Below are 26,069 nucleotides of genomic sequence, written 5' to 3'. Positions count from 1 at the left end.
ATTTAGCTAGAAGTTTCCATATATTAGGGAGTAGGAAATGGGAAGAAAATACATATGGAGAAAGAACTTCAAGATTGAAGGATAAACAGCCGAGCAATGTTTTCAAACAACTTCACGTCCAACTTACATGTCATAAACCATAAAAGGACAGCAGAAAAGCTGCAGAAGCTTCATGGAAGCCAAAAGTTGGGTCTCGCCCAGCTAAGTCCTACAACCAACAGTATCACGGTCGATACATTTCACAAAATACAGACTGAATCAATAAATGTAGCCAACGTCGATACAGCAACGTAACCCAATATCAAGGCAGCGCGGAGAATTTGAAAACTAGAACATGTAGTTGCCCGAGGGGAGATGTCATGGAAATCCAGCAAAACTACTTATTGGTAGACATCGAGTATCCTGCATTATTAATATGCTACATCCCAGTAGCTCTTGAACCTCCCAATGCTGCACGAGTCCCTCCTGATAAAACAAAATACCATGTGCTTGTTTGTAAGAAACAGCAAAAGAAAGTCAAAAGTCCTCAAATTACATCAAAGCTTAGGTGCTTCTAATTAACAAAAACAACGAATTTCAGAATGTTAAACAAAGAAAACATGGTCCATACAGTTTCAAACTAACGTGTTGATGTCTAAATCAATGCCTGCTCCCTTTCTTCATTTTCTTTCTATTTCCCACCATCTTGCAGCTATTTCTTAACAGTCAGAACTTTTCCAAGCCGCAGCAATATGAATAATATGCTAAAACACACATGAGGTTCACTGCATAGTCCATATAATCATACAGATGCAGTAGGAATTCTTGCACATCTTTTGGGAAAAATGTCCTCACCTAATCCTGCCACCTCACAAATAGATATTGTATACTAGGAACACGAATCTTTATTACACATTAATCCAATACTTGTTGCTGCCTCATCCTGCCCTTCTCAAGAAAAACTAGGTTCTGGTTTCGTGCACAACACGAATGTTGTGCCCGTTGAAGAGAACGGGTTGGAAAATGGTAGAACGATAAAAGAGGCTGTAGAAGAACAAGATAAAAGTGCAAACTAAGAAGATGATAAAAGAGGTCAGAAAAGAAGTATAGTATGGTATGTTGGCATGGTATGCTAGCAGCACAGTGGTTCAGCATTAAGATTTTCCAATCAGTGGCATAGTTTAGTCAGGTAAGGAATGCCTTGGTAAGAGTATCAGCAAAATCCAATCCTTCAAGCATAATGCAATTCTTCACTATAACATGGTCATGCTAATGTAGCAGCCATGCCATCCATGTGATGGCAGTAGATTTTACCTAATAGCATGAAAGGATAGCAAAATAGCAGAATCATGATCAGCACTTTTCCAATCAGCGGTGTAGTTTACTCCAAACAATGCTGCAGCATATAGTGACAGCAGAATATAGCTGCAACTTCAAAATATTTTCAGCATTAACTTTGTGTTGCAAAAACTGGTTGCAATAAGATCCCTCATATGCAGTAGTGAGCAATAAAGTGTAGAAGTAGCAGCAGAGATACAGATGTACCCCACCGGTACTAAGACTGTCGAATGGGTGAAGACACCACCCCAAAGGATACGAGACACAATAACAGCCATCCAAGATACCCCCAACTAACCAAAACCAACTACCCAAGATGTTGCCAAGAAACAATGAGCAGGTTTAACCCCCAGAGTGTCATTTGTTTTTTATGCAAAAAGCAATTCTTAACTTTAAAGTGTCCTCATCTTTCAAAAGGACCAGAGAACTCTCATTATTATGAAGTTTCTGGCTCCTACAGTTTCCTCTAAGCAAAAAAAATTTGAGTTTCAGATATTATAGAAAGTAGCATAGAGTTTAGCTGATTACATGCATATTTTATATTGCACAAGGTATTTACAGATGGCAAGGTAGTGTCATTCTAGGAAGCACTCAAAAACAAACCTCGTGCATATAAAAGAATAGTCAGTAAAGGGCAATCAACACAAGTGCTGTTATTCACCTTCAATATGAGTTGCCCTTATCAAAGAACTCGACCATCAAATGGAACTCAACCCAGAATAGGGTACCTCTATCAATTGAGACAATAGAGGTCAATTGAGACAAACTACAATTCCATGGAGGCAGATTGGTTTTCCATTCGGCCTTTTTTCTTTTCCTTCTTCTTTGTGAGAGATTCTGAGATTCAGGTGAAAGGGGGGAATGTCAATTCGAGCTTTTTTTGGTTCAGGGGAGGGGGTGTGGGAAGCAGTTGAAGTTTTGAACTGCCGCATGTCTGGGTGTGTGGGTGAGAGAGAGAGAGAGATGAGTGGGGAACGTGGGTGAGTCTTCCACTGAAGTGGGAACTGCCGTGTGTAGTGTCATGGGCAGGAAAAATTAGAGGTTTGAAGTGCATCTCATTCGTTGCTTTTTCTTGTTCTCAATCTCAGCCCTCGAGCGAAAGGTGCTAGTCAATCCGAACCATCCATTAAGCACCAAATAGATGTAGGCCCATAATTCAACAAAAAAAAAAACAATCACTCTTGACATACTTCAACCATTCGGTACATTGAACTAAGAAAGTAGAAACTGTGAGATAGAGAGTGAAAGGGTAACACATTTTCCTTTTTCCTCAATAAGCAACGTGAAACCACAATTGAACAATCATAGGTTTGATGTGGCCATTGAGTGGCAATCAAACTACTGAAATGGTTATTACTAAAACTTGATAAGCAATGTGGAACAACAATTCAACTCTCAAAGTCGTCATTATTTAAGAAGAAAATGGAAAACTGAATGAACACAGAGTAAGAAAATACCTAAGTCCTTGGGGACACGAAAACGAACCACCACAAGTAGTATCTAGGGGGAACACTGAATCAAATAAGAGAGCAATTTGAAAATAGAATAATTCATATCCTCCAATACTACTAATACTTATTTGAGCTATTGAGAAACATAAACGGATGCCTATACCTGTTTTGCCTCTCCCAAGTTGTTTCCAATTTAACCCACCTGCATCCAAAAATGACCTAAAATGAATCAAACCCGTCTAATGCATAGCATGTTCCTAGTTCCTAGTATTGGAAAAGTAAACAGTCATATAAAATGAAGCAAATGAAAAATGCTTTTTTTTTTTCCTGCAAATTCTGAAGTACATATAAATGCCATAACAGGGAGAGAGGAAAAAAGATAATTTCTAAAAAAAAGCCAAAACAATAATAAAAAAAATATGTCAACAGTAACGCAAAGCACAAAAGATCCATTCTTGAGTGAATGGAACTTGATGGACAGATTCCGAAGTGACTTTCTCTATTTGCTCAACATAAATGGACACTAAAAAACCTCGCCGAAGCAGAAAGATCGCAATACCTTATCTCTGCCCCTGGTTCTCCTGATTTCTTCAACATTCACCCCACTATTCTATTCAATGGCTGAAGAGTGAAGATTCCATATTTTGCTTCAGGGGCTTCCTTCCTTCTTTCACTGAAAAGGTAGACTTGTTTTAGTTGGCAATGTTTAATTACATTCTAAGTGACAGTATGGAGCTTGCCATTGTAATATTTCAAAACAAATCGAAGCGAATCATTCGAAGGAATAAAATGACAACAAAATAGGACACCTATGAAGCTGAAAGACATAGAGAATGGCATGCCTGAAGGCAGATTGAAGCACAGGTGAATGTAATATTAATATAGCTTCAATCAACATCAATCACCAAATCCTACTCGACGAATCCATGAACTGGCTATAACAAAAGTAAGAAATAAGTTTTAAACCATAAAGCAAATGGATTTTTGCGAACATCAATCCATCCAGAAAAAGATTCCCAACACTTGTGTTTGGTCAAATACATAGATTACCATTCATTTGTCTCTCATACATTTTGTTGAACACATAGAATGCAAAAAAAATGGGGGCACACTTTGAATGGATGCTCACAGACATGTAGTCAAAATATTTACAATCTCAGGGACTCACTTGTGGACTCACACAACCTTTTTGTAGCTCCATCATCCTCATAGTCTTGGCCTGGTAAAACAACAAATATGTGCCAAGGTCAGCTTGTGTCATAGCCGCGGATCAAGTTCCATTTACTGTGTTTGCACACACCTATGCTAGCAGTGTATATGAACAATGTGAAAGAAAAACCAAATCTCTGAAACTAAAAAATTCAGAGCGCACAAAGATAGCAAACAAAACTCAATCACAGACTTCTCTCTTTCTTCTTCCTTTTCCTTTCTTATTCTTCCCTTTTCTATTCACCCAAATTACTGAACTATAAAATCCACCCACATTCCTACCCAACTTATGCAAACAAAATTGCATAATAAGTTGAATCAGTACAGAGAAAGAAGATTGGGAAAGAGTTTTTTGGCAGAGAGTACATCAAACTACAAACCGATTAAACCCATTAAAGTTGCAGATGTGAAGACAAAGAGTTTAAAAGCAATAAAGCATTGGGTGGTGGTCTGATCACTGGCGGAGTCAGAAGGGACCATTTCTGTTCAAAAATCAAAATGGGGAGCAACAACAATACTAATGGTTTCAATTCTTTATTTCAACGCTAGAATGGGAGGGGTTGGCAGAAATCGTCATGGTGGCATGTTTTTGTTCGAGATAGGTTCAAAACTTCCTAACTTGAACAGAAAAGTTTTTCCTTCTTCGCAAGTAGAGCAATTCAACTATTTTCAAGATTGTACATAAAAAATGGGGCATTTTATCAAACACTGTCAAGAGACTCAAGACGCCAAGATTATCAGCGTTTTCCTCTTTCTGTCCCGACAATAAACTCCAGCACCTTCTCCCCTCTCCGTCTCTGCACTTGAGAAATCCAAATCCCCTCTACCGCACCTGAGAAAGCCAAAGAGAATCTTCCCCAACCAAGGAAAATCTTCTCAAACCAAAGAAAATGTAAACCTGTCAAGCGTCAAGATTACCTGTAGAATTCAATGGTTGTCGTAGCAGATTTGAGAAGGAGAGAGGGAAGAGCGAAGAAGGAGCCGATGGAGAGAGAGGGGGGTGGGGCAGTGGTTGGTCTGTGAGGGAGAGAGAGGAGTGAAGAGGGGTAGACATAGGCCAGGAAGAGTGAGTGAGAGAGAGGGGTGGGGGTGTGGGGGCGTGGCGGTTGAGCCGTTGAGGGGAGAGAGAGAGACCTTGGCAGTAGGTGGGTTTAGCGCCGGTGGTTGCGACTGGGGGAGGCAATTTTCTCGAAGGGGTGCGCCGGTGGTCGCCAGAGGTGGCAGTGGGCGGGTACTGGGAGCGGTGCTGGTTGTCCCTGGCGGCGGGTGGCTCGGTGCTGATCCCCCATCTCTCCCTCTCTCTCTCTCTCTCTCTCATATGTTTTCAAGTCGTCCTATAGCCCGTTCCGCAACGCAAAAAAAATTCTTATTTTTTAAAAAGATAATTTTAAATTTAAAAGTTATGAGCTTATTGAAATCTAAAAATATGCAATATGAATCTTATTTGAAAGATCTCATCTAGATTTTTTATACAATGCAAAAAAATTTGAAAATTTATTTTTCATTTACATTATTTTTTAATTTGAAAATGTGAAATAAACTACGTATTTTTTAAGAAGGTTTCTGGAACGGGACCTAGTGTGGATTTCAGGGGAGGGAGGGACAGCAAATGGGAGAAATACGTGGCAGCAAAATGCCTGGGCCATCCGTAAAATGTCAGAAATTAAGGGGCAAATCGGTCCCAAATTAAAAATTGTCCCAAGGAAAATCGATTCTTTTTATTTATTTTAGGAGGTAGACTAGGTGATTGGCTCGTGCTTGCACGAGGTATTTCGTGCCTGGTATTTTTGGGATTCTACTGGTTTGTGTTCTACAGTATCTTTTTTGACTGGAAAGTAGAAACAAAAAACCTGGAGTATTGAGGGAAAATATCAAAAATTCTTAAACTTAAGTATATAAAGCCCGGCTTGACCCAATAATGAGCCAAGCTATGACCGAATTGCGAGCAAGTTGGCTCATTTGGAGCCCTAATGGAAGCGTAGAACAATCAATAGAACAAATACGATAACTGCAATGAATCAAATAAATAAGACCCTGGCTATACCTATATTATCACATAATTGCGTCCGTACGAATAAAATCCTTCGAACCAAGTTCGATTGCATATTATGACAAATTGGTAATTATCAGTACACACCAACGGAAGAAAAAGCAGTTTCTTAGTTTTTGCTGTGGACCTAGGCAGAAGAATAGTTGAGTACTTTACACTACATCTAAAGAAAAGTTTAACCCAAAATAAGCACATATGCTCCAAAAATTACCCATCGCATGCATTTTTTTTTGTCATAATCAGTTTCACCGAAACATAGAACAAGTTAAGTACGTGTTCATACCCATTCATAATTTTTTTCCCAGTTTTCGATGCCATCAATGACAACAACTCTGATGTCATGATTCCCGAGCACTGCGACAAGGATGAAATCTAACAAGGATCACAATCGAATTAGTTTATAAATCTAACAAGGATCACAATCGAATTAGTAAATTTCACCACCTCACATTTCAAGTTGATTTCATTCATGTAATTTGGAATTAATTACTGCTTCTCTGCAGCACATAGTTCCTGATGCTTAAAAGTAAAGCGAACTCATTAAATTCAACCTTTTGTTTCTTTACGTGTTGGAGCAACTTTTAGTGGTGTCTATTTCATGTCTAAAATTTACACAACAACTGAATTTTAGCTTTTGCCACTGTTCCATTTTACTTAATTTACCACATTTTACAGCAGAAAGAATTGCAAACGGGAAAATATGTTAGACAAAATGTGGGGACAGAAATACTTTATGTGAACATGGCTCGACACATACGTGTACTCAATTTTTCGATGTGTTTGTTGTGTGTGAGGTTCAGATATCTAGTGCAAATGCTCAAGTGAGTCTATCAATTCCAAACACTTTTTTTAATCCGCATCCAAATATATGTGGTCATAGCAATGCAATTGTTAAAAAAACACTCAATCGTCTCCACACACATAAGTATACAGACTCACCTGTGTTAGCAATGACCAGAAATGCAATTACGCAAAAGCTAAAGTGTAATGAACAGAGAAGAAAGGAAAAACATCAAGAAACGGGACAGCAACCTGGATCTCCGTATCTTTATATCACCACCTTCAAGTCCACCCATAGGCTGATGGATCATTATCCTCGACATTGGTACGCTAAACCTTTTTCCTTTGGTTTCCAGTGAGAAAAAGAAACATGTCAGCAAATTCAAGAAATAAACTGCACAATGGTTATAAAAGTGATTGAAATTGAAGACATGCACACCTTTGGCGCCAGCACTAAGAATGAAAGCTCCCATACTGTTCACCAGGGAAAAAAATAGTTTCCATCACTAAAAGATAACAGTTATGTTGGAACTAAAGCAAAGAACAGCATTTGGCCAACAACCAAAGAGATCTCTGAAGTCCACTGCCAAAAAAAAACCCCAATTCTAGTTGATCAGTATAGTCGCGCATAAATCTGCTGCATGCTTTGAAAACGATGCTACCATTTTCTCCCGTGTATGATAATGCAACTATTACTTTTTGAGCTTGATCAGTAGGAACATAATAAAAGGCATGAATACCATCTGCAGCAGTAGGATGCCTTTCTAAAGTCCAGCGAATAAACGGAGACTGAATCACCATAGTGCTGTAGCATACAACTTAAATTAGGAACCGAACGAATAAGTGGTAACATAGAGCAACTCTAATAGCAATTGTAGCCGAGCACCATTGTTGCCTATCCTGATCAAGTGAGGATAGGGATAGGTCTCAAAACAAAAAAGAGTAACTCTAGTAGATTATTCAAAAATACCAACAAATTACATTTGAGAACCAATGTTCTCATCGAATTGCATCTAAGCTATCATCATGTTGTTGATCCTTCCATCTATGTATCTAAGCATTTAACTACCAGTAATTGAGAGGGATGATGTTTGGGACTTTTTATGTCCCACTAAGACAGACAGTCAGGAAAGAAGCTCTCATTTTACAGGAAGAAAACAAACAAGCTAGATCAGTGCCCACAAACCATGATTATGTATCTAATTACTATAGCTTGAGTTTTTTACAATTATTGTCTCTATTACCTTGTTCACAGAGCCACAGATAGTTATGAGCAAAAAAAATCATCTGCATACCAATAATAGGCATCTACCTTATGAGATACATTCTAGAATTATAGTTTCTAAAATCAATATTTTCCACAAATTTCTGCTGCAAAGAACAATGAGAGAATCACTTTTTTCAAAAGCAAATCTAATATCCCATGCAAATGAGAACAGAACAAAGAAAACCGGCATGCCATGCACTGAAAAGCAGCACATTAATATTAATCAAACCAAAATCGGATCTCAATTCCATACTTGCCCCATATTATATGAGTAATTTGAAGAGAGCGGAATCTCTCTGGAAAATTTGCCCTAAATTGCACAGTGACGCATTCAATTTCACGCATCAAGAATAATAACTGGCAAACAGAATAAAAGGTTGCACCGACGCAGAAATCTATAACAGAATATGATTCCCCGATTCCGGAAGTAGTAATTGCTCGAGATGGAGGAATTACCAAGTAGGAGCTTCTTATTCCCTTGTACAATATCGTCTCCTGCAACATTCACAAGGGCAATTTTAGTTGCTTTCCTATCCTAATAACCAATAAAATGGTTCTACATGAATATTGAGACAACAATTTCACCCAATATTTACCTCTTAAGCTTGCGGATACCTTCCTGTGCCACCTGCACCAGGTCTTGGCCGGTGCCCCAAACGGCGGAAGTCTGGTGGCCGGATTTTGTGGACACGGCGCAGGGATGGCGGCTGTTCTTGGAGGCCAGGAAGTGAACGTGGGCGACGACGTCGGGCCGGATCGGAGATTCGGAGCCTTCATGACGAAGGGCAAGACGACAGCGTCCTTGTCGGTGGACATGTCAGAGTCGAAGGTTTGGAAGGATACAACGAGGCAGGCGGCGGCGTAGGCCATTTCTAGTGGGGGGAGGAGAAAGAGAGATGGTTCCTCGGGATCCAGAGAAGATGAGATATGAGGATGAGAGAGAAGTCAACATCATCTCTTCTGGAACCATCTACTCTCTGAGATGAGAATATATACGACGTCAGCACACTAGAATTGGAAAGACAAAATTACCCTGCAAGGCATAACCAGAGGCTCCTCAATAGAGGGGGCACAATTGAAAAAATTAGACAAAAATTGGCGACCGATCTAATTTGATTCAATTCTCTTAGTTTTAAGCCTTAGATATATAAAGGGCTCAGGCCAAACTTTATCTGACTGTACTTATCCTTTCTTCTTGCATAGACATCCCAATCTTCAGTTTTATTGGAGCTATATTTCTAAATTTAAAGTTTTAAAACTAAGAGAACAAGAGCAATTGGAAAGCTTGTCATATTTTATCTGATTTTTTCAATTGTACTCCTCAATTGAAGGGCCACTGGTTTGGGCATCGAGGGTAGTTTCGTCCATTCGCCTCCTGCAGAGAACTTGGCCCAGATCAAGCCACGTCCGCTATTCCCTTTTCCATTCGTTCGTCTGGTTTTTTGGAGCAGATAAGAGAGAGAGAGAGGAGATAGTCTTTGCACCGACAAAGGAATGGAAGAACGAGAAGCGTAGGCGACGGACGGTCAGAGGGGTTTGCTGCGGGAGCAAGCCGATCGATTATTCCGGTGGTGTTGGCGGTTGAGGGTGGTCGCACCAGGTCAGATTCTGTCCCTTTAAGGTTAACGTCGTTTTCCCCCTGTCCAGTCTGTCTTCTCCTTTTTTCTTGCAGACATGGTGTGAATAGATTTGTAGATCGATCACGTTTCGTAGGTAGATTACGTTTTGTGGACGGTGTGAACAGATTTGTAATTTTGTCATTCAATTTCTCGTGTGCATGTGACCGGAGTGTGTATGGAGGTGTGGGTTTTTTTCTGTTCTGATTTCGTTTGGGTTTTGTAATGAAAGATTACGAGGAAGCTGTAAAGGATGAGCAAAGAGAAGGGCTTTGCGAGGGAGCTTGTGAGTACAAGCCTTCTGAACGCATCTCTGATCGCCTACTCCCTCACATACTCAACACGTGAGGTTTTGTTTTTTCAAAAAGAAAATTAATTAGCTTGATATATCCTCTCGGCCCTCAAAACTTGATGCACAGTGGGTGAATTTTGGTTTTAATTAATTCAACTCTATTGTTTGGGAGGAAAGATATCTGGGATTTTCTGTTTGAGGGAATCTATGAGCCTCCTCTTTCTTTTGGATGCTAGGAAAATATGTGTTTTTTTTTTTTTTTTAATAACTCAGGTCTCCAGGCTAGTTTCAGCACACCACCAACTTGTGAGTTTAATCCCACCGCCCACTTGTGGAGATCCCAATTAAAGGCAGGGATAGGACCTAAAGGATTTGATAGCACCTGTGAGGTTTCAAGGTCTCAACCCCTAAGTCCCAATCCTTGACCACTTGGCCAATCCATTGGGGTTAGGAAACTATGGTTTTACCCATTATACGCATGGCTTTCACTTGATTATTGTTTGTTTAGTCCATATTTTGATGGTTATGTAATAGGTATTTAATAAAGTTTATTGTGGATGAACAAGTTTGTACAATTTGTATCCTAAGGCTTCACATCTTATCGTATGATAATTGTCATTTCATACACTGATTGTTATCTAATGGTTTCATATATGGATCCCATGCTACTCCAAGCGATTTTGAAATATATGCTCCTGATGCAACCTTCGAAGTTCCACATGTGTGCTTGTGGATACGTATGGTAATAGAATGTGAGTCTATGTTTGGGGTCTGGTGTGGCCAGTGTCTGATTTTGCGTTTGGTGTCTAAGTTGAGTATTATTTGAGTCAAAGTGTGGGGTGTAATGTCTGGTTTTCTAAGATTGGGAGTCTTGGGGTATTCTCTAAAGTGGGATTTAGTTTTGTGTTGTGTTGTGTTGGGGCTTCTATTCAAAACCAGAAGCACTTGCAGATGCTGATTTTGGTATATCATGAAGTAGCTGATGGTGGGACTTATAGGCCCTTGATGCTTCTTAAAATTGGGAGTTAGGTAGACACAGGGAAGTAGAAGACTCATTTTCGAGGATGTTGATGCCGCATAGTATAGAGATCAATGCTTTCCTTGGATTGAAGATCTGTCTTGAGGGCAACTGATTTGGATGGGATCATTGCAAAAGTAGAGGGTTTTTTTTTTCGCAATGAAGTCACAAACACTTCAATGCTAAATGTTCTACAATTAATGTTCCCTCCCTGCTTAACACGTTTTGTGAATATGGAATGTTTCGTTGCTATCATTCTCTTCATGTATATATAACCCTCATGGCTACCAGACTTACAACATATGACTTATGCTATGCTTTCTGATCTTGTCGATGAAAAACATGACCTCAAGCCAGCTCCTTTTGAACCTAATGTGATATATGGTTATGGTTTTTCTTCAGGAACCACTTTATGTTCATGGTTGCATTAGTAGCTATATCAACTTAATTTGCAATGTTATTCCCCTAGATTTAGCATACCCTTTTCCCTCCTTTTGCGTTTGTGTTAATAGTTAAGGTTCCAAAATCCATTGGTTAGCAATTATGCTTTCGTCATGGCAATCAACATTTAGCCATCCCATACAATATACCCAATATATTTTGCTCCAAATCAACAGCTATGACATTCGTGCCTTACATTTTCTTCGTATATTGTATCATAGTTGTGGGCTCATCTCAATCACTGGATAACTAACTTTTGTTTTTCCCCTTTCCAGGTATAATTTGGTGATTGTATGGTAGTTGAATGGAGATCCTTTTCGTGGTATATTCTCTTTCCCACATTTTTCCCTTCTTGCACCGAGTATTGACTTAGTCGATACTCCTACTTTTTAAGTTTTCTTTTTGGCTTTGCCCTTAAGCATTGGCCAAAGTCACCACAAATATTTGTTGCTATAAAAAATAAGAGGTCTTCTGTTTCAGTGCGTAGTTCTCCTTTTGATCATATATCCCTTCGCGATAAAAATTTCTATGGTCAGCTAATTTGTTTGAGTTCATGAAATCTTTTTTTTTCCCTATGGGATTTAATAACATGGAATATAGTTTGCCAACACAACAGGGAATACAAAGTTGTTGAGAATAATTCTGTTACTCACTTGAAGTCTATGCTTATGCCGCATCATGCATGGCCTCATCCAATATCTTGCCAAGATATATGCTCATAGAGCCCGTAACTATGATTTCACTGTTTTTGATCGCTTTTCGGAGTTATTGTGAGATGTCTTGCATTTTTTACATTCGGGACAGCACCCAGAAGGTAGATTTGTTTTGTTTTGTGTACTGATTAATGTAGATGTCGCTCAAATTGCTGTACGTATGAACCAAAAAAATGATCACCCACAATTCCGTATAAAGGAATGCAAGGGTGGCCTGTTGGGCTAACCAAGTTTCTTGAACAGGTATTTCAATTCAACCCACCAAAATCAAAGTTCAGAAAACATATAGGAACGATAGCCAGTAAATTGACAATGGGTCTGTATGGTTGGACTTTCTCATATGATCTATAGCCCAGTTTGATTTGCTTCTCATAACACTTCTAAGCATTGACTTACGGATTGGGGAAAAAATGAATAGGTTCCTTTTGCGACATAAGTGAGTAATCAACTGTAGTTTGACATATTCGTTTTCCTTTGAATCGAGAAGTCTAGAACAATGGTGTGGGTGAAGTAGTCTGCCTTTTTGATTCTCTGCTGTTGAAGTTCAATACGTGTAGTATTTAGCCCACTTTTTCATAAGCATGTGCAACGACTGTTAGAGGGCCAAGAAGCCCACAAGCTACTCCGGGACATACTACATTACTTAAAAAAAGGTATGTGTGGAGGCTGTAGCCAAATCCAATCACTTGAAATTAAAGTCCGAGTTAGTAGAACTTGACTAACATAATCTTCCCTAGCCGTCATGTTTTTTGTAGCAACCTTGCGACAAATAGGATGAGGTTCACTTGGTGTAATGGTGTTTCCCTCTTTTACAAATTTTCTCTTTTGTAGAACAACAGTCTCTCTCGGTCGTCGTCTCGGAGTATCAACGGTCTCATTCAGAGGTCGGGAACTCTCTCTCAAGAACAAAAGGTGAAATTTACTAATCTATTTGTCTTTTTTTTGATAGTGTTCATCCAATATCTTGCCAAGATATGCTCATAGAGCCACTAACTATGATTTGGCTGTTTTTTATCGCTTTTTACAGTTATTGTGAGATGTCTTGCATTTTTTACATTACGGACAGCACCTAGAAGGTAAATTTGTTTTGTTTTGTGTACCGATTATTGTGGATGTTGCTCAAATTGGTGTACGTATGAACAAAAAACATAAGCACCCACAATTCCGTAGAAAGGAATGCAAGGGTGGCCTGTTGGGCTAACCAAGTTTCTTGAACAGGTATTTCAATTCAACCCACCAAAATCAAAGTTGAGAAAAAATATATGAACAATGGCCAGTAAATTGACAATGGGTCTGTATAGTTGGACTTTCTCATATGATCTATAGCCCAGTTTGATTTGCTTCTCATAACACTTCTAAGCATTGACTTACGGATTGGGGAAAAAATGAATAGGTTCCATTTGCGACATAAGAGAGTAATCAACTGTAGTTTGACATTTGTTTTCCCTTGAATCGAGAAGTCTAGAAAGTCTGAGTTTCCTTAGGTTTACACGAATCAGTTGGAGCAATTCGAGTTGAGGGGAAAAAAGGTAGTTGTCTTGCAAAGAAATGTGATTGATCTGTAACCGCTTAAGAATATTAGAACTCTGTAAATCTTTAGTGTTCTTGACAAAGATGACCACAAAAGTTTACACCCGAAGATGTTTCTCATTATGGTTGACGTGTATATTAAACATGCTAAATACTAAATTTAACTTTGAATGTATCCCAAACGGAACTTCTTGTGAGGAAACAGAATCTTGTGCGTAAACATTTCTAACATGTTGAAGCTGCTGGAAATATGAGTCTATGTCCGTGATGTGGTCTATTTTATGTCCGTGATGTGGTCTATTTGACCTTTCATCATTAGACCCGACCATACATTTTACTTTTATTAAATTTGTTTGGCTGAATGAGCAATTATTATTTCACATTAAGTAGCTTTCTGAAATTTCCTTTTGTTTCATACTATTGTAGGTACTTCTGGTCTCGGGTGCCAGTCATGCTCAGCTTGGGAATCAGGTCTCGCGTATCTCGACTCTGCTCAGCACTCCAAAGAGTAGGTGGTCAGTGGGGTTTGTTTTTGGTTCCAAGCTTGATTTTGATTATTGCTTAGTGGAGTTATTCTAGGTAGGTTGTTCGTGTATTTTTTTGGCTTTTCCCCTTAAAGTATTGGCTTTCCAGTTTTTATTTATGTTCGTTTGTGTGATATTTCAAAAGTAATTGAGCTTAGTCAGAATGTATTTGCTTTTAAATTTACCCCTCTAGTGGTGGTGAGAATTCAATTTTTTCTCCCTCCCCCTTCTCCCTTTAATTTTCTCTGAAATGCAATTTTCTCTCATATGGTCTTGATTGCAGGCATTGTTCTATCGTGCATGATATCAGACTTTGTGAACTTCAGTACATTTTGGTACTTGGAAAGATTTGTCTATACTAATGGTTATACATGGATTTTACCCACACAATATGTTTTAAGAAAGAATGTGTAGCAATGAAGTACATGGATCCAAGGGAGACACCCTCTGATTCATGGTCTTCTTCCCCTTACCCGATGTACCCATAAACAAATTGGTCTTAGTTATGTTTATGTACATGTGAAGAAGTCAAAAACTTGAGCTTTGATCAGTTTGGTGAATTTTTTGGGAAAATTTAGTGTTTCTTTTTGGAGATTTCTATTTTTGGTAGATACATGTTCTACCTTTAGACAATCTAGGATTTTGTTGGTCAATTTTGGGGTCAATTTGGACTTCTTTTTGCTGCAAAAATTATACGCTATGTGGCGGTCTGATTGCCGAGAAAAATTAGGAGAAAAAGTCTTCCTGATGTAGAAAAAGTTTTCTTGAATCTCTATTTGGTATATTCATCTTTGTTTTTGTATTTCTTCATTCAATGGACCACTTCTCTAATTTCCAGTAATTTCCACAGCAGGCAAAAACTTCCCATTGAATCTCCAGTCTGAGCTTCCAATTCTGGCCCATAAGAACATTCAAATTTGTCTCTCGGCATTTGTTTTATGAATCCACGATCCCTTGAGGTCTATTGTGAGTGCAGCAGTTTGTGAATGTAGATATGGTCATGGTATACGGGTGACCCCGATGGTGAAATTAGCGGTTGTTACTCGTTCCGTCAAGTTCGGTTCTTGTTTCGTGGATTTTTCTTTTCTATGTCAATTTATAGACGTGTATTTCTACAGTTGCGTGTTTTTCTGGCATGTTTTTTCGTGAGGTTGATTTCGGTGTGCAGTTGCATGTTTAGGGTTTCTTCGTTGCTGATCGAGGGTTTTGATGTTGGTTTTCCTTATAAACATAGGAAGCGTCGGTAACTGTCAAGTCCTAGATAACTTTATACACATCATCAGGCTAAGGTGTTATAGTTTAAGGTTCTGAACCAAATTATGATTTGCCCCGCAAAATCTTAGGCATGTCTCAAATGCACTCTCAAGTCTGAACCCATATAATTTAGCATCGCAATTGTCATTTCATAATTCTCAAATCAGGAAATTGAGGCTGCAGTGGAAATGATGAACATGGGTTTTGGGGTCAGAAGACAAGCGACTCTTTGTTAGCCTCATTTCCTGATAGTTTAAGCTTTTTCCGGAAGATTTGTAATATGACATCGCGCTAATTCCAACAAGAAATTAAAATGATGGTTTTCGGGCCAATTCAAAAGGAAAAAATGAGCGACTTCTTGCAATGTCCGGCAATAATACAAGCAACTATACAGCTCGCCTCAGATCAACTTTCGGTCCAAATACCGTGCTCATCTTGAGATTGGATAGTCATAAGATTGTTAATCGGTTTCACCAAAATGCAAGCAGTAGTACTGCTGGTATGTGTAGTATATCTACCGTGCTCATCTTGAATTTGGATAGTCATAATAGGTCGGTGCTTGTCTGTCCCTCCCAGGTTGGTGTTTCGTTGTATGTTGAAATTTAGTATGTTACATGTCTTTACATGATTTGATTCCAGTTCTTCCTATGTTTATATCTTTGGGCCATTGTGAGGGCTTCCCGCAAATACAAAAATGTCTATTTCTTGTTCAATTTTTCTGTGCATGTGGCCGGAATTTGTATGGAGGTGTGGTTTGGTTATTGTATTGTAGTCTTTTTAGGTATTCGTGGATGGTTTCTGGGATAGTGTGTGTCAATTTCTCAGGGATTAATAGTATTTTGAAGTGTTATTTGTGTAGACCTATTGTATGAGGCCTATACATATGGTTTCGATTGTTGTTTGCTTGGATTTTTCCCAGTTTCGCATATGTTTATGCGTCTTGGCCAATTGTCAACTGTTACCGTGAACACATAAAGATGTGTATTTCTAGGGTTGGATTTCATGTCCAGATATTGATGGCCTGATTATCAAGATATAGTTTCCTTGCGACCTTCTTAAGTGCTTCTTAGGGTAATTTGGTCTTTTTCGATTGTAATGTGTCACGCTGACGTTGGGCACCTTCCCATACCAACGTATACATTTTTTGTTTATCTCTCTAGCTCTTAACAGAGCCGAGATGCTTCCAGACAATTTTTAGGGTTTCTTGGCTGGGAATATTCCGATCGGTTGTTGTACAGTGTTCTTTCTCCGATCCTGTCGGTGGTTGTTGCTCGTTCCGGTCAGGTTGGATTCCTCTTTCTCTGATTTCTTCTTCGATCGCAAAAGACTCTCTATCTCCGTTCTGCATATTCTGGTTTAGGTGATTATGATCTCTCTCTCTCTCTCTCTCTCTTTGTGCGGTTTGGGAGCTAGAATTAGATATCCTAGAATTCCAGTTTTAGGGGGTGAAATGCAACCAATGTTCTTAAATATTTCTGGTTGTGGTTTTCGGAGTGATTTTTGGGGATATCGCTATTGAGATGCCATAATTTGCATTATGAATTGGTTTTACTTATACTTCCACTACAAAATGCCTTTATTTTTTTTTCCCCTTCTTTATTCTCTCTTGATCTGATTAAATGACTCTGGCTGCAGATTTGCAGCTGACCTGAAGGAGTTGAATGTGTGGGTCAATTGAAATGATTCAGAAGTTATCCACTCCGAAAAAATGGGTCCTCGTCCTAAAGGCATCCATGTACACGTATGGAGCCAATTACCCAGTGCGTCTTCAATGTCCACTCTGTCTACGAGACAATTCTTGATCAGCAAGCACCTGAGCAAGCATCAAGCCAGAATCTAGGCCCAAGCACCTCGAAGAAGTGTGGAACAAAGGCACTCTCAACAAGTCTTTTGTAGCCATGTCTACTATTCTAGCTAGAAGCCTTTCTAAAAACTCAAGACAAATCTTTTGATTCATGTTGTTTGTCATGAAGATGTATGAAACTCCCTTTTGTGTAATTAGCTTTGCTGTGACTTCAAAGTATTGCATATGAAGTTAATCAGCTGCAAGCTTTATCAATTCCTTCGAAGGCCTTGCATATGAGCATGTGAATTTCATTTTTTCTGATCCATTGTATGTTCAGTTACATCTGGAATTTCTATACTTTGATACAATGAAATTGAGTTTGTAAATTTGTGATGCCTTTGATCAGCAATTGTTCTATTGGTTTGGGATTGCTTTGTGAGCAATGTAAAACTACATACCTATTACATGTCTTTAGAAAATAATGTGTATTTGACCATTATTTGCGGCATTTTCTTTTTCTGTTGTATACTTTGTATTCAAAATTTTGAATGTAAGATAGAATTCTATTGTATGAATATTATACGCAAATTACTGAATGTTTACGTGCTCCTATTTGTGCAGGCATGAGACCTCCTATCAATAACAGGCATGAGACACCTCGTGGTATCACGAGTCGCTTACCTAGTGCTTAGGCTTCGTTCCGAAAACCTTCTTAAAAAATAAGTGTTTATTTTGCCATTTCTCATTCAAAAATAAGAAGAATGATTTCACAAAATCCAAATAAAAAGTTCATTTCACATTTTCAAACTCAAAAATAATGTAAATGAAAAAAAAAATTTAATTTTTTTTGCATCGTATTAAAGATCTCAATGAGATCTATCAAACAAAATCTATAGTGATAGAAAAATTATTTGCGTAAACACATGATTTTTGAACTTGAAGTTGCCTTATACAAAAAATAAGACTATTGCTATGATAATGGGCTCCGGCGGAGGGAAATCGTACCAGCGGCTGTGCCGGGCCGTCCCCGGCCACCGGACGGCCGATCCGAGCTGTCCAAAAATTCTAAAACTGCGCAGGAATCAACGGCATCTGAGGTGTGTAGCGTGCTTGATCTGAGCACCCCTTTTCCGTGTATATATGACCCTCGGTTTTTTTTTTATAGAATTTTTGGACGGCTCGGATCGGCCGTCCGGTGGCCGGAGATGGCCCGGCGCAGCCGCCGGTACGATTTCCCTCCCCGATGCCTATTGGTACCTATATAAATTCTTCAAAAATAAGCACCTCCTTCTTATCTTTGTGGAATAAACCTTATTATTGAACAAAATAAAGTTCTTATTCCATTTATGGAACGGAGCCTTATTCTATAACGGAAGGTGATTTGGGGAGATGGAAAGCCAATTGAGGTCATTTTTGTGGGCTGGTGTTAAGCTCAAACAAAAGGGGCTATCATGAATGAGGGTCAGTTTGTGCAACTATGCTCAGACACCTGCAGGCAGTATGTGATACTTTATGGGTTAAATGGATACATAAATACATCAAAAACCATCCTTGCATCTGGGGGTGGGTACTCGTTCACCCAACGTTGTTCCTTGGAGTAAGTTGGGGTTCAAGTAAAATGTTCCTAGATGGGCTTCCATTCAATAGCTCTCTTTTTGGGGAAGCTAGCAAAATAGAGACAGATCAACGGATAGAAGAGGGGCAACTGTTTAGTTTGTTTGCTACGTTGCAAGCTGAGGATCTCTTAAGAAGTTGTTTATGGAGTGCAGTTTTTCCTCAAATGTATGGAGAAATTTGTTGAGAAGGAATCATATCAGAAAAATGGCAATGCTAGCCATAGGTGTGTTCATTTGTCTGGGGTTCGGCCACGTTTTGTCTTGCTGCCTCTTTTAGCTAATAAACCTTTACCAAACCAAACTAAACTAAACAAACCAAGCCTAGTTTCCCAGTCATTTGGGTCTGCTAAATCTCAAGTAAACCCACAAACAAAATTCAACCTCAGATCCAAAAAACTGACTGCAACACAAATCCATTTCCCTCAGGCTTCAGGTCCTACCTCAAACAAGCTGATCTGCTAGGTTGGATTGGAAACTATCTAAATCACCATAATATCTAGTGATATCAAAGAATAGTACTTTTCTCAACGAAAGTAACTCCAACTTCATATTACAAGTAATTATGCTAACCAAGGGAGAAAAAAATGAAAACCAAAAAATCATGGCAAAAACACACCAAGTTCAAACTACACTAACTGCAGATAAGACTGCAGAGTCACGAAACAGCGAACCTATAATACTAGCCCTACAAATTGCAAAATTTCCTCATAGCATTATTCTTCAGCTGAAACTTTGAATGTGGAGAGAAGTTACTGTTATTTTCAAGATGAAATTAACACCACTCCACAGTCAGAGATCCAACTGCCTCCAGTTAGGAGCCCGAAAATGAAAAAGCATCCAACATTGAGATCAGAAATGAGCAGACCCGGATATAAGAACGTGAAACATATCGGATAAACATGTCGAGTTGCGCGTAAGCTGGCTTGGACACTTGGTTATCAAAAAACATATCGTATAAAATTGCAAAAAACAAAACTGCTTCCAGTAAGGAACCCAAATATTTTAACAAATATCAAACATTGCAGTTACTCATTACCATACAATAACACTAGATGTATCCTACATACCTAATTTTAACCAGTCCTACATTTTCTATCCATAAAAATAACTGAAACATAAAACATCAGTCTCACCTTTTCTCTTGTTTGCAAGCGAAGGATTGACTGTAGAAGATACAATCCCATTTCCACCAATAGAGAACTCCTTCAACCCATCGTTTTGATTCCCCAAACAAGGAATAGTTTCAAATTCCCAACCATTAAAGCCCTGACCATTTAACAACATATCTTCCCCACTTTTTCCTTCCACCCCTGGTTGAAGGCACTCAAGGCAGTAGCCGTGATCATCACACTCGATATTCCACTGATTTGGTATGTACGCACCGGGAAAGTTCGGATTAACCATGTTTTGATACATATTACCACTTTTAGCCGGCTTCTGATAAGGAAAAGACCCTATCTCCCCTTCAATCCTCCCTCTAATGTCCACAAGCAAACACTTGAGCCTTGCCACCTCAGCCTCCAATGCTGCCTGACCTTGCAATCTCTTGAGCAACTGCTGGTTCAGAGTCCTCAATCTCACAACTTCATCCTCTAGAGAAGCAGCACGTGCCTTCTTCTTATCGCGGTACTTGAGAACCGCTTCATGATTGCCCACTGAGCATTTCTTTGACTTCTTTTCTGAGGACTCCGAAGTATCTTCAGTGGAAGCCTTATCTTCACTGTCGGCGGACAAGATTTTGGTGTGCACGTGAAAACAAGTGTGCGTGTGAGAGGAATCGGGACCTGGTGGGTTGCAAGTGTGGGTATGAGTGCAGGCATGTGTATCCTTGAAACTGTCGTCGAAAAAGCTATCCATAGAGCAGCTTCCAGGGAGATCACCCATGTTGGTACTTGCAAACACCTCTTGGCTTGAGAAATCGAGCTCCCCGTCATCCATTTTGATAAAAACAAACCACCAAGGCGACTGAACAAATATACCCAAAACTAACAGGATGGATACGCTTACGACTCCGACCTTTACCCAATCTGCTGGTTCTTTAATCAACGTAGATACTCAATTTCTTAAATTCAAGTTGGGTGTTGGAAAACACTGAAAACCTGGAGACAATAATGCAAGACAAAAATCAGGACTTCGAATGCATAACCAAGCAAAAAAGAGTTAAGCTTTGAAAATGTTGCTATGCAGCTTGAACTATTGGTGATAGATCAAATGGGTCAGGCAATAACCAAGTAAAGACGGTGAATTAAAGGATAAAAGTCATAAGCCATATTTCTCTGCGCAATCACATGACAGAAAAAAAGGTTGGAACTTGAAAAGACACTAGCTACCATAGAAACCCTACAAGTGATATATCAAGTGGTTCAAGTACAAGTAAAACCAGACCCAAATTCTTATCCCAGTGAACTATTAAACATTGTTATTCCAATCTTAAAGTCAGAACCCAAATAGCTCTATGCAATCTCAATCAACCAAGTTAGGAAAAAGACGGAAAAATTGCTGAAAATAGAAAAGACCCTCTCACCAATCACCACAAAAACCCTAGAACGCGCAATTAGGCAATTATCCAGTCAATCCCACGTGCACTTAACAAGTAAACACAGTGAATTCAAGGATAAAACTCATAAACCATATTTCTCTAGGCAACCACATAGCAGAAAAAGGATGAAACTTGAAAAGCCACTTTCCATCCCTAGTAAGTGACATATTGAGTGGGTAAAAACAACAATCAACATGTAAAAGCAGACCCAAATTTATATTACAATTGAACCACAAAAATATTGTAAATTCAAGCTTAAGTCAGAACCCATTTTGCTCTGTGCAATCTCAAAGCAGCCAAGTGGTAAAGATAAGACTGTAACCAGAGAGTCTCGGAGTCCGACACTGGTACGTGACCTCCGACAAAGTGTCCGTGCAACATAGGCGATCACCCGGTCAATCCCATATGCAATTTACAAGTACACACAGTGAATTTAAGGGCCATATTTGTCTAGGCAATCACATAGCAGAAAAAGGATGGAACTTGAAAAGCCACTTAGTGTGTTCGCTTGCAGAGATTGGGACCTTTTATGAAGAAGTATAACAAAGAGAATACAGATTTGACATGAGATCTCACGGAAAAAAAAAAAAAAAAGGCTGTTGATTTTTTGCCACTCATTCTTTTGTTAACGCTACTCCCTTGCAACTTATAGGAGAGTAGTTTAAAAAAAAAAAAAAAAGAGTGGCAAAATCATTTAAAAAAAAAAAAAGCTTCAGGCCAGCATGAAAGTTTAAATCAGAGCCTCCCGCCAGTTAGTTTGTTAGCAGTATAAAAACTAAGCTAACTGACTAACAGAAAGTATCGACTATCTCTCTCTCTATATCGACTATTTCATCTGTTACATTCTCTCTCGCTCTCTCTCTATATCGACTATTTCATCTGTTACATTCTCTCTCTCTCTCTCTCTCTCTCTCTCTCTCTCTCTCTCTCTCTCCTCGTTATTCGTTCGAAAATGTTGAAAGAGAAAGGCGTCGATGTTCGAGTCGTTCTCCGTTGCAGGTACTAGTACGCTTGGGGTTAGGGTTTCGTTTTATTAGGTTTTTAATTTTGTTAACTACCAGAAGTAATTTACGTACACGTTTGTTTTCAGGCCATTTACCGAAGAAGAGTCGATCATCCATGAGCCGCCGGCGGTGACCTGCACTGAGGACAAAGTAGCAGTCTCTCCAGACGACAGTCCTAGGGTTTTCACGACAAAGAAGGCGTCCGGTCTTGAGGAGGTTTTCACCTTCAACAAGGTATTCGGTCTGAGCTTTTAATTCGCGTTCGACAAGGTATTTGATAGATCCTTTATAAATGTTGCAGTGTTTTGCATGTAGTTTGATTACCAATTTGTCAATAAAGCCCTTACCAAATGAAAAAGTGAAAAAATGATACGGTGGTGTGATAGAAATGTCAATCTAATAGCCTTGAAGTTATATTCTCGTAGGTTTTTGGCCCTTTGGCTCCACAAATTGACATATTCAAAGCTGTAGTTCCGATTATTAATGAAGTATTCGAGGGATTCAACTGTTCGATTATGTCATATGGATACATGAATTCTGGAAAAAGCTACACGATGAACGGACAGTATGAGAGGTCAAAGGTACAGTTGTTTTTGTGGTTAGTTCATTTTAAAGGTTGAAATAGTAGTTCAATTTTGATATGGATGGGTTCTCTGCTGTTGTGACAGATTGGATGTAATGGGGAGTTGCCTCAAAAAGCGGGTGTCATACCTAGAGCTGTGAAGCATATTTTTGACAAGTTGGAGCGTCAGACTGCCAAGTGCACTGTTAAAGTCACTTTCTTAGAGTTGTATAGTGAGGAGATCACTGACTTGCTCGCCCCTGAGGAGATATCTAGGATTCCGGTGGAGGATAGGCAGAAAAAACAGTTGCTTCTCGTCGAAGATGGGAAAGGTTGTGCTCTCGTAAAAGGATTAAAGGAGGAAATTGTGACAAGTGCTGGTCAGGTTTTTGATCTACTTGAAAGAGGGTCTGCAAAACGTCACACTGCTGAAACTTTATTAAACAAACGATCTCGGTACTGATACTTCCACTCTTGCTGCATGAAGATATGTAGTTAGTTTCCTTGTTTATTAAGGATATATTTTGGTTTTTCAGTTGGTCGCATACCCTTTTGTCAATAACTATACACACTGTGGAAGCAACCCCAGATGGTGAAGGGATTATTGAATGTGGCACGTTGAATCTGGTGGATTTAGCTGGTGCTAGAGAGGTATTTTGACATTCAACTCTAATTAGTAATAAAACTAGGATACTTGAGTTATTTTCCAGTTACTACAGCCTAATGTACTCTGTGAGATTTCGTTCCCGTCCTCATTGGAGTATGCAGGCTACAACCGGTCCCTTCGGTTGCAATTGGGGCAGGTTGGACCAAGTACATGCCCTGAATTGGGGACTACAAATTGATGGAACGATTTTCATAATTGATTTGACTTGCTTTTCCTACATTTTTTCGTTTTTGTTTGTGTAGGTACGTGATGATTCCTTTCTATTTATGATTGTGGTTAGACATGATTTATTATGTTACACAGGGTCATACAAGCGAAGTTGGAGTGATAAACAAAAGCTTTTTCACTCTTGGACAAGTTATTAGTGCTCTTGCAAAGCATCTTAAGTCCATCCCTTACAGGTTGAAGTTTTTTTCTGAAATATTTAGCTTGCCCTTCTCTCCCTTTCAGATTGCTTATTATCTAGGTTAATTCAGGCATAGTATGCTTACTCGTCTGCTTCGCGATTCATTGGGAGGAGGAACGAAGACATGCATCATTGCAACAGTGTCGCCTTCGGTACAGTGTCGGGAGGAGACATTGAAGACAATAAAATTTGCATATATGGCAATGACCGTTAACAATGTGCCAAAGGTTGATTTTTCTTTTTGTCTGCATTCTTTACAAATATTTCTCATTAGTTCACTTAGATACTTAGTTTAACATTTCTTTCTTTGCAGGTTAATGGTCGATTTTCTCAATTAGCACTAAAGAGGTCAATGGACAATGTTTTCAGCAATGACCTGATTTTGTTTAAAATCCTATGCTATGTGGACAATTGTCCTTCAATGGCCTTTGCACGGACGGTGCGCAAAAATTGGTGCAGCACCCTTCACTGCATTGAGCAGAGAGGAGGCCTTATTGGGCCTCCAATCTGTTACTCATTGGTTTTTTTGGCGAAGGCTCTCCTCACGAGAGAGTTAGAGTCCCTTCTTCTCGAGGGAGAGAAGGTAAATTTTTAGCGGATTTAAAAAAAAAAAAAAAAGTAGCACCAACTTATATTATTTATCTTCTTTTTAACCGTAGGCTGGAGATGGCTTGAGGAGGTTGGCTCATGTGATGCTACAAAAAAAACTGCGACAAACCCTGCTAGCAATTGATAGACTTCCCGGTCCAAAAATCTTATTAGTGAACTTAACAAGGGAGGAGATCCTTTTGAGGTATATTATGTTTACTGTTTACTGCCTGTTTTTTGTAACTTCACAGTTAGGTAATTTAAATTTTTTGTTTCAGGATTCAAGAAGCCAAGTGTGAATGTTGCTCAAGCTAAGCTCCAACTACAAGCACCCCCAACTGTGAATGTCTTAGAATGTTGTTTACTGTTAGTTGAATAGAGGCAAGGTTTACTGTTAGTTTGGGTTCGAATGAAGTTTTACATATGATGGTTTTGTAAGCAAGGGTCATTAGTTCTAGCAATTAGCTTCTTAAGTTTGTGATTAGCTGATGTAATTAGCAGTGGAGTAAGTGGAGTTGTTTTTCTGTTATAACTGCCAGGTGGCAGTAGTTAGTCGTGAGGGCTTTTCTGTTTTGGCTTTTCTGTTTTGTATATAAAAGGTAAAGGGGATAGCTTGCTTCTGTAATCGAAAAATCAAAATGAAAGACTTCTTCTCTCTTGCTTTTTTTCTCTCTAGTTCTTATAAACTGTTCTTAGTTTGATACAAATTCAGCTTTTCCATATGGTATCAGAGCAATCGAGACAAACGTCCATCGATCCTGAGGTAAATTCTACCGTTTGATCCATTGTTCTTTCTCTCGTTTTCTGAAATTGAAATTCTATTTGAAACCCTCGATTCTTGCTCTTTTCTTCTTCGATGGCAACCGTAGCAGTACAATTACCTCCTTCTCTTGCTTTCCTGGTTTCAAACTTTCATTCTCTCGTAAACACAAAGCTTGATGGAACGAATTATTTGTTGTGGCGCATTCAAGTGGAGAATGTTATGATGGCTAATGGATACTTTGAATATCTTGAAGGAACTGTTGAATGTCCTCCTTCTTGTGTTAGTAATACTGAAGGAGTTGACAGTGTAAATCCTGCATTTTCATTGTGGAAGCTTATAGATACACAGCTTTTATCGTGTTTGACTGCTTCTATCTCTCAATCCACCTTACCGTATGTACTTGGATTGCGACATGTGCATGAAGTTTGGGAATCTCTGTCTAGTAGATATAATTCTTTATCACACAGTCATGTTCAAGAACTTCGAACAAGACTGTATACCCTAACCAAGACATCTACCATGGACAAGTATATAGACACAATCAAGGAATATGCACAAAAAATAGCTGCAGCAGGTAGTCCTGTTTCAGAGGATGATTTGGTCTTTCACACTTTGAGGGGGTTGCCAAAGTCTTTCAATGGTTTTAAGACTGCTGTGAGAACACGAGGTGGATCTA

General features: G+C 39.0%; 3 protein-coding genes across 16 annotated transcripts; 1 reads left to right on the top strand and 2 right to left on the bottom strand.

Annotated features, from left to right (window-relative positions):
* Nucleotides 1–74: 74 nt before the first annotated feature.
* Nucleotides 75–21,211, bottom strand: LOC131325461 (basic leucine zipper 23-like). Its single transcript, XM_058357741.1, has 2 exons — nucleotides 19,998–21,211; nucleotides 75–465 (listed from the first exon to the last, which is right to left on the bottom strand). Exons 1-2 carry the CDS (start codon nucleotides 20,800–20,802, stop codon nucleotides 419–421), a joined length of 852 nt encoding a protein of 283 aa, XP_058213724.1. The 5' UTR covers nucleotides 20,803–21,211; the 3' UTR covers nucleotides 75–418.
* LOC131325462 (uncharacterized) lies at nucleotides 6,001–9,037 on the bottom strand. 14 transcript variants are annotated; one of them, XR_009199715.1, is made up of 5 exons: nucleotides 8,671–9,037; nucleotides 8,531–8,569; nucleotides 7,548–7,612; nucleotides 7,247–7,390; nucleotides 6,001–7,150 (listed from the first exon to the last, which is right to left on the bottom strand). XR_009199715.1 is itself a non-coding variant. In XM_058357746.1 (4 exons), exons 1-4 carry the CDS (start codon nucleotides 8,942–8,944, stop codon nucleotides 7,118–7,120), a joined length of 381 nt encoding a protein of 126 aa, XP_058213729.1. In that variant the 5' UTR covers nucleotides 8,945–9,036; the 3' UTR covers nucleotides 6,001–7,117. The 14 variants fall into 14 exon arrangements, 7 of the variants coding, with proteins under 7 accessions (XP_058213729.1, XP_058213731.1, XP_058213727.1 ...); XR_009199713.1 differs by having other exon boundaries at nucleotides 7,247–7,612; XR_009199712.1 differs by lacking the exon at nucleotides 7,548–7,612.
* A 1,144-nt stretch (nucleotides 21,212–22,355) lies between the features above and the next one.
* LOC131327464 (kinesin-like protein KIN-5C) lies at nucleotides 22,356–25,009 on the top strand. The gene is made up of 10 exons (XM_058360630.1): nucleotides 22,356–22,402; nucleotides 22,494–22,641; nucleotides 22,833–22,988; nucleotides 23,076–23,425; nucleotides 23,506–23,620; nucleotides 23,940–24,037; nucleotides 24,113–24,269; nucleotides 24,356–24,625; nucleotides 24,702–24,786; nucleotides 24,909–25,009. Exons 1-10 carry the CDS (start codon nucleotides 22,356–22,358, stop codon nucleotides 25,007–25,009), a joined length of 1,527 nt encoding a protein of 508 aa, XP_058216613.1.
* Nucleotides 25,010–26,069: the final 1,060 nt, after the last annotated feature.

Source organism: Rhododendron vialii, chromosome 5a (genome assembly GCF_030253575.1).
Source record: "Rhododendron vialii isolate Sample 1 chromosome 5a, ASM3025357v1".
NCBI classification, from domain to species: Eukaryota; Viridiplantae; Streptophyta; class Magnoliopsida; order Ericales; family Ericaceae; genus Rhododendron; species Rhododendron vialii.
Note: the sequence above shows the minus strand (reverse complement) of the source record. Positions and strands in the feature narration are given on the sequence as shown.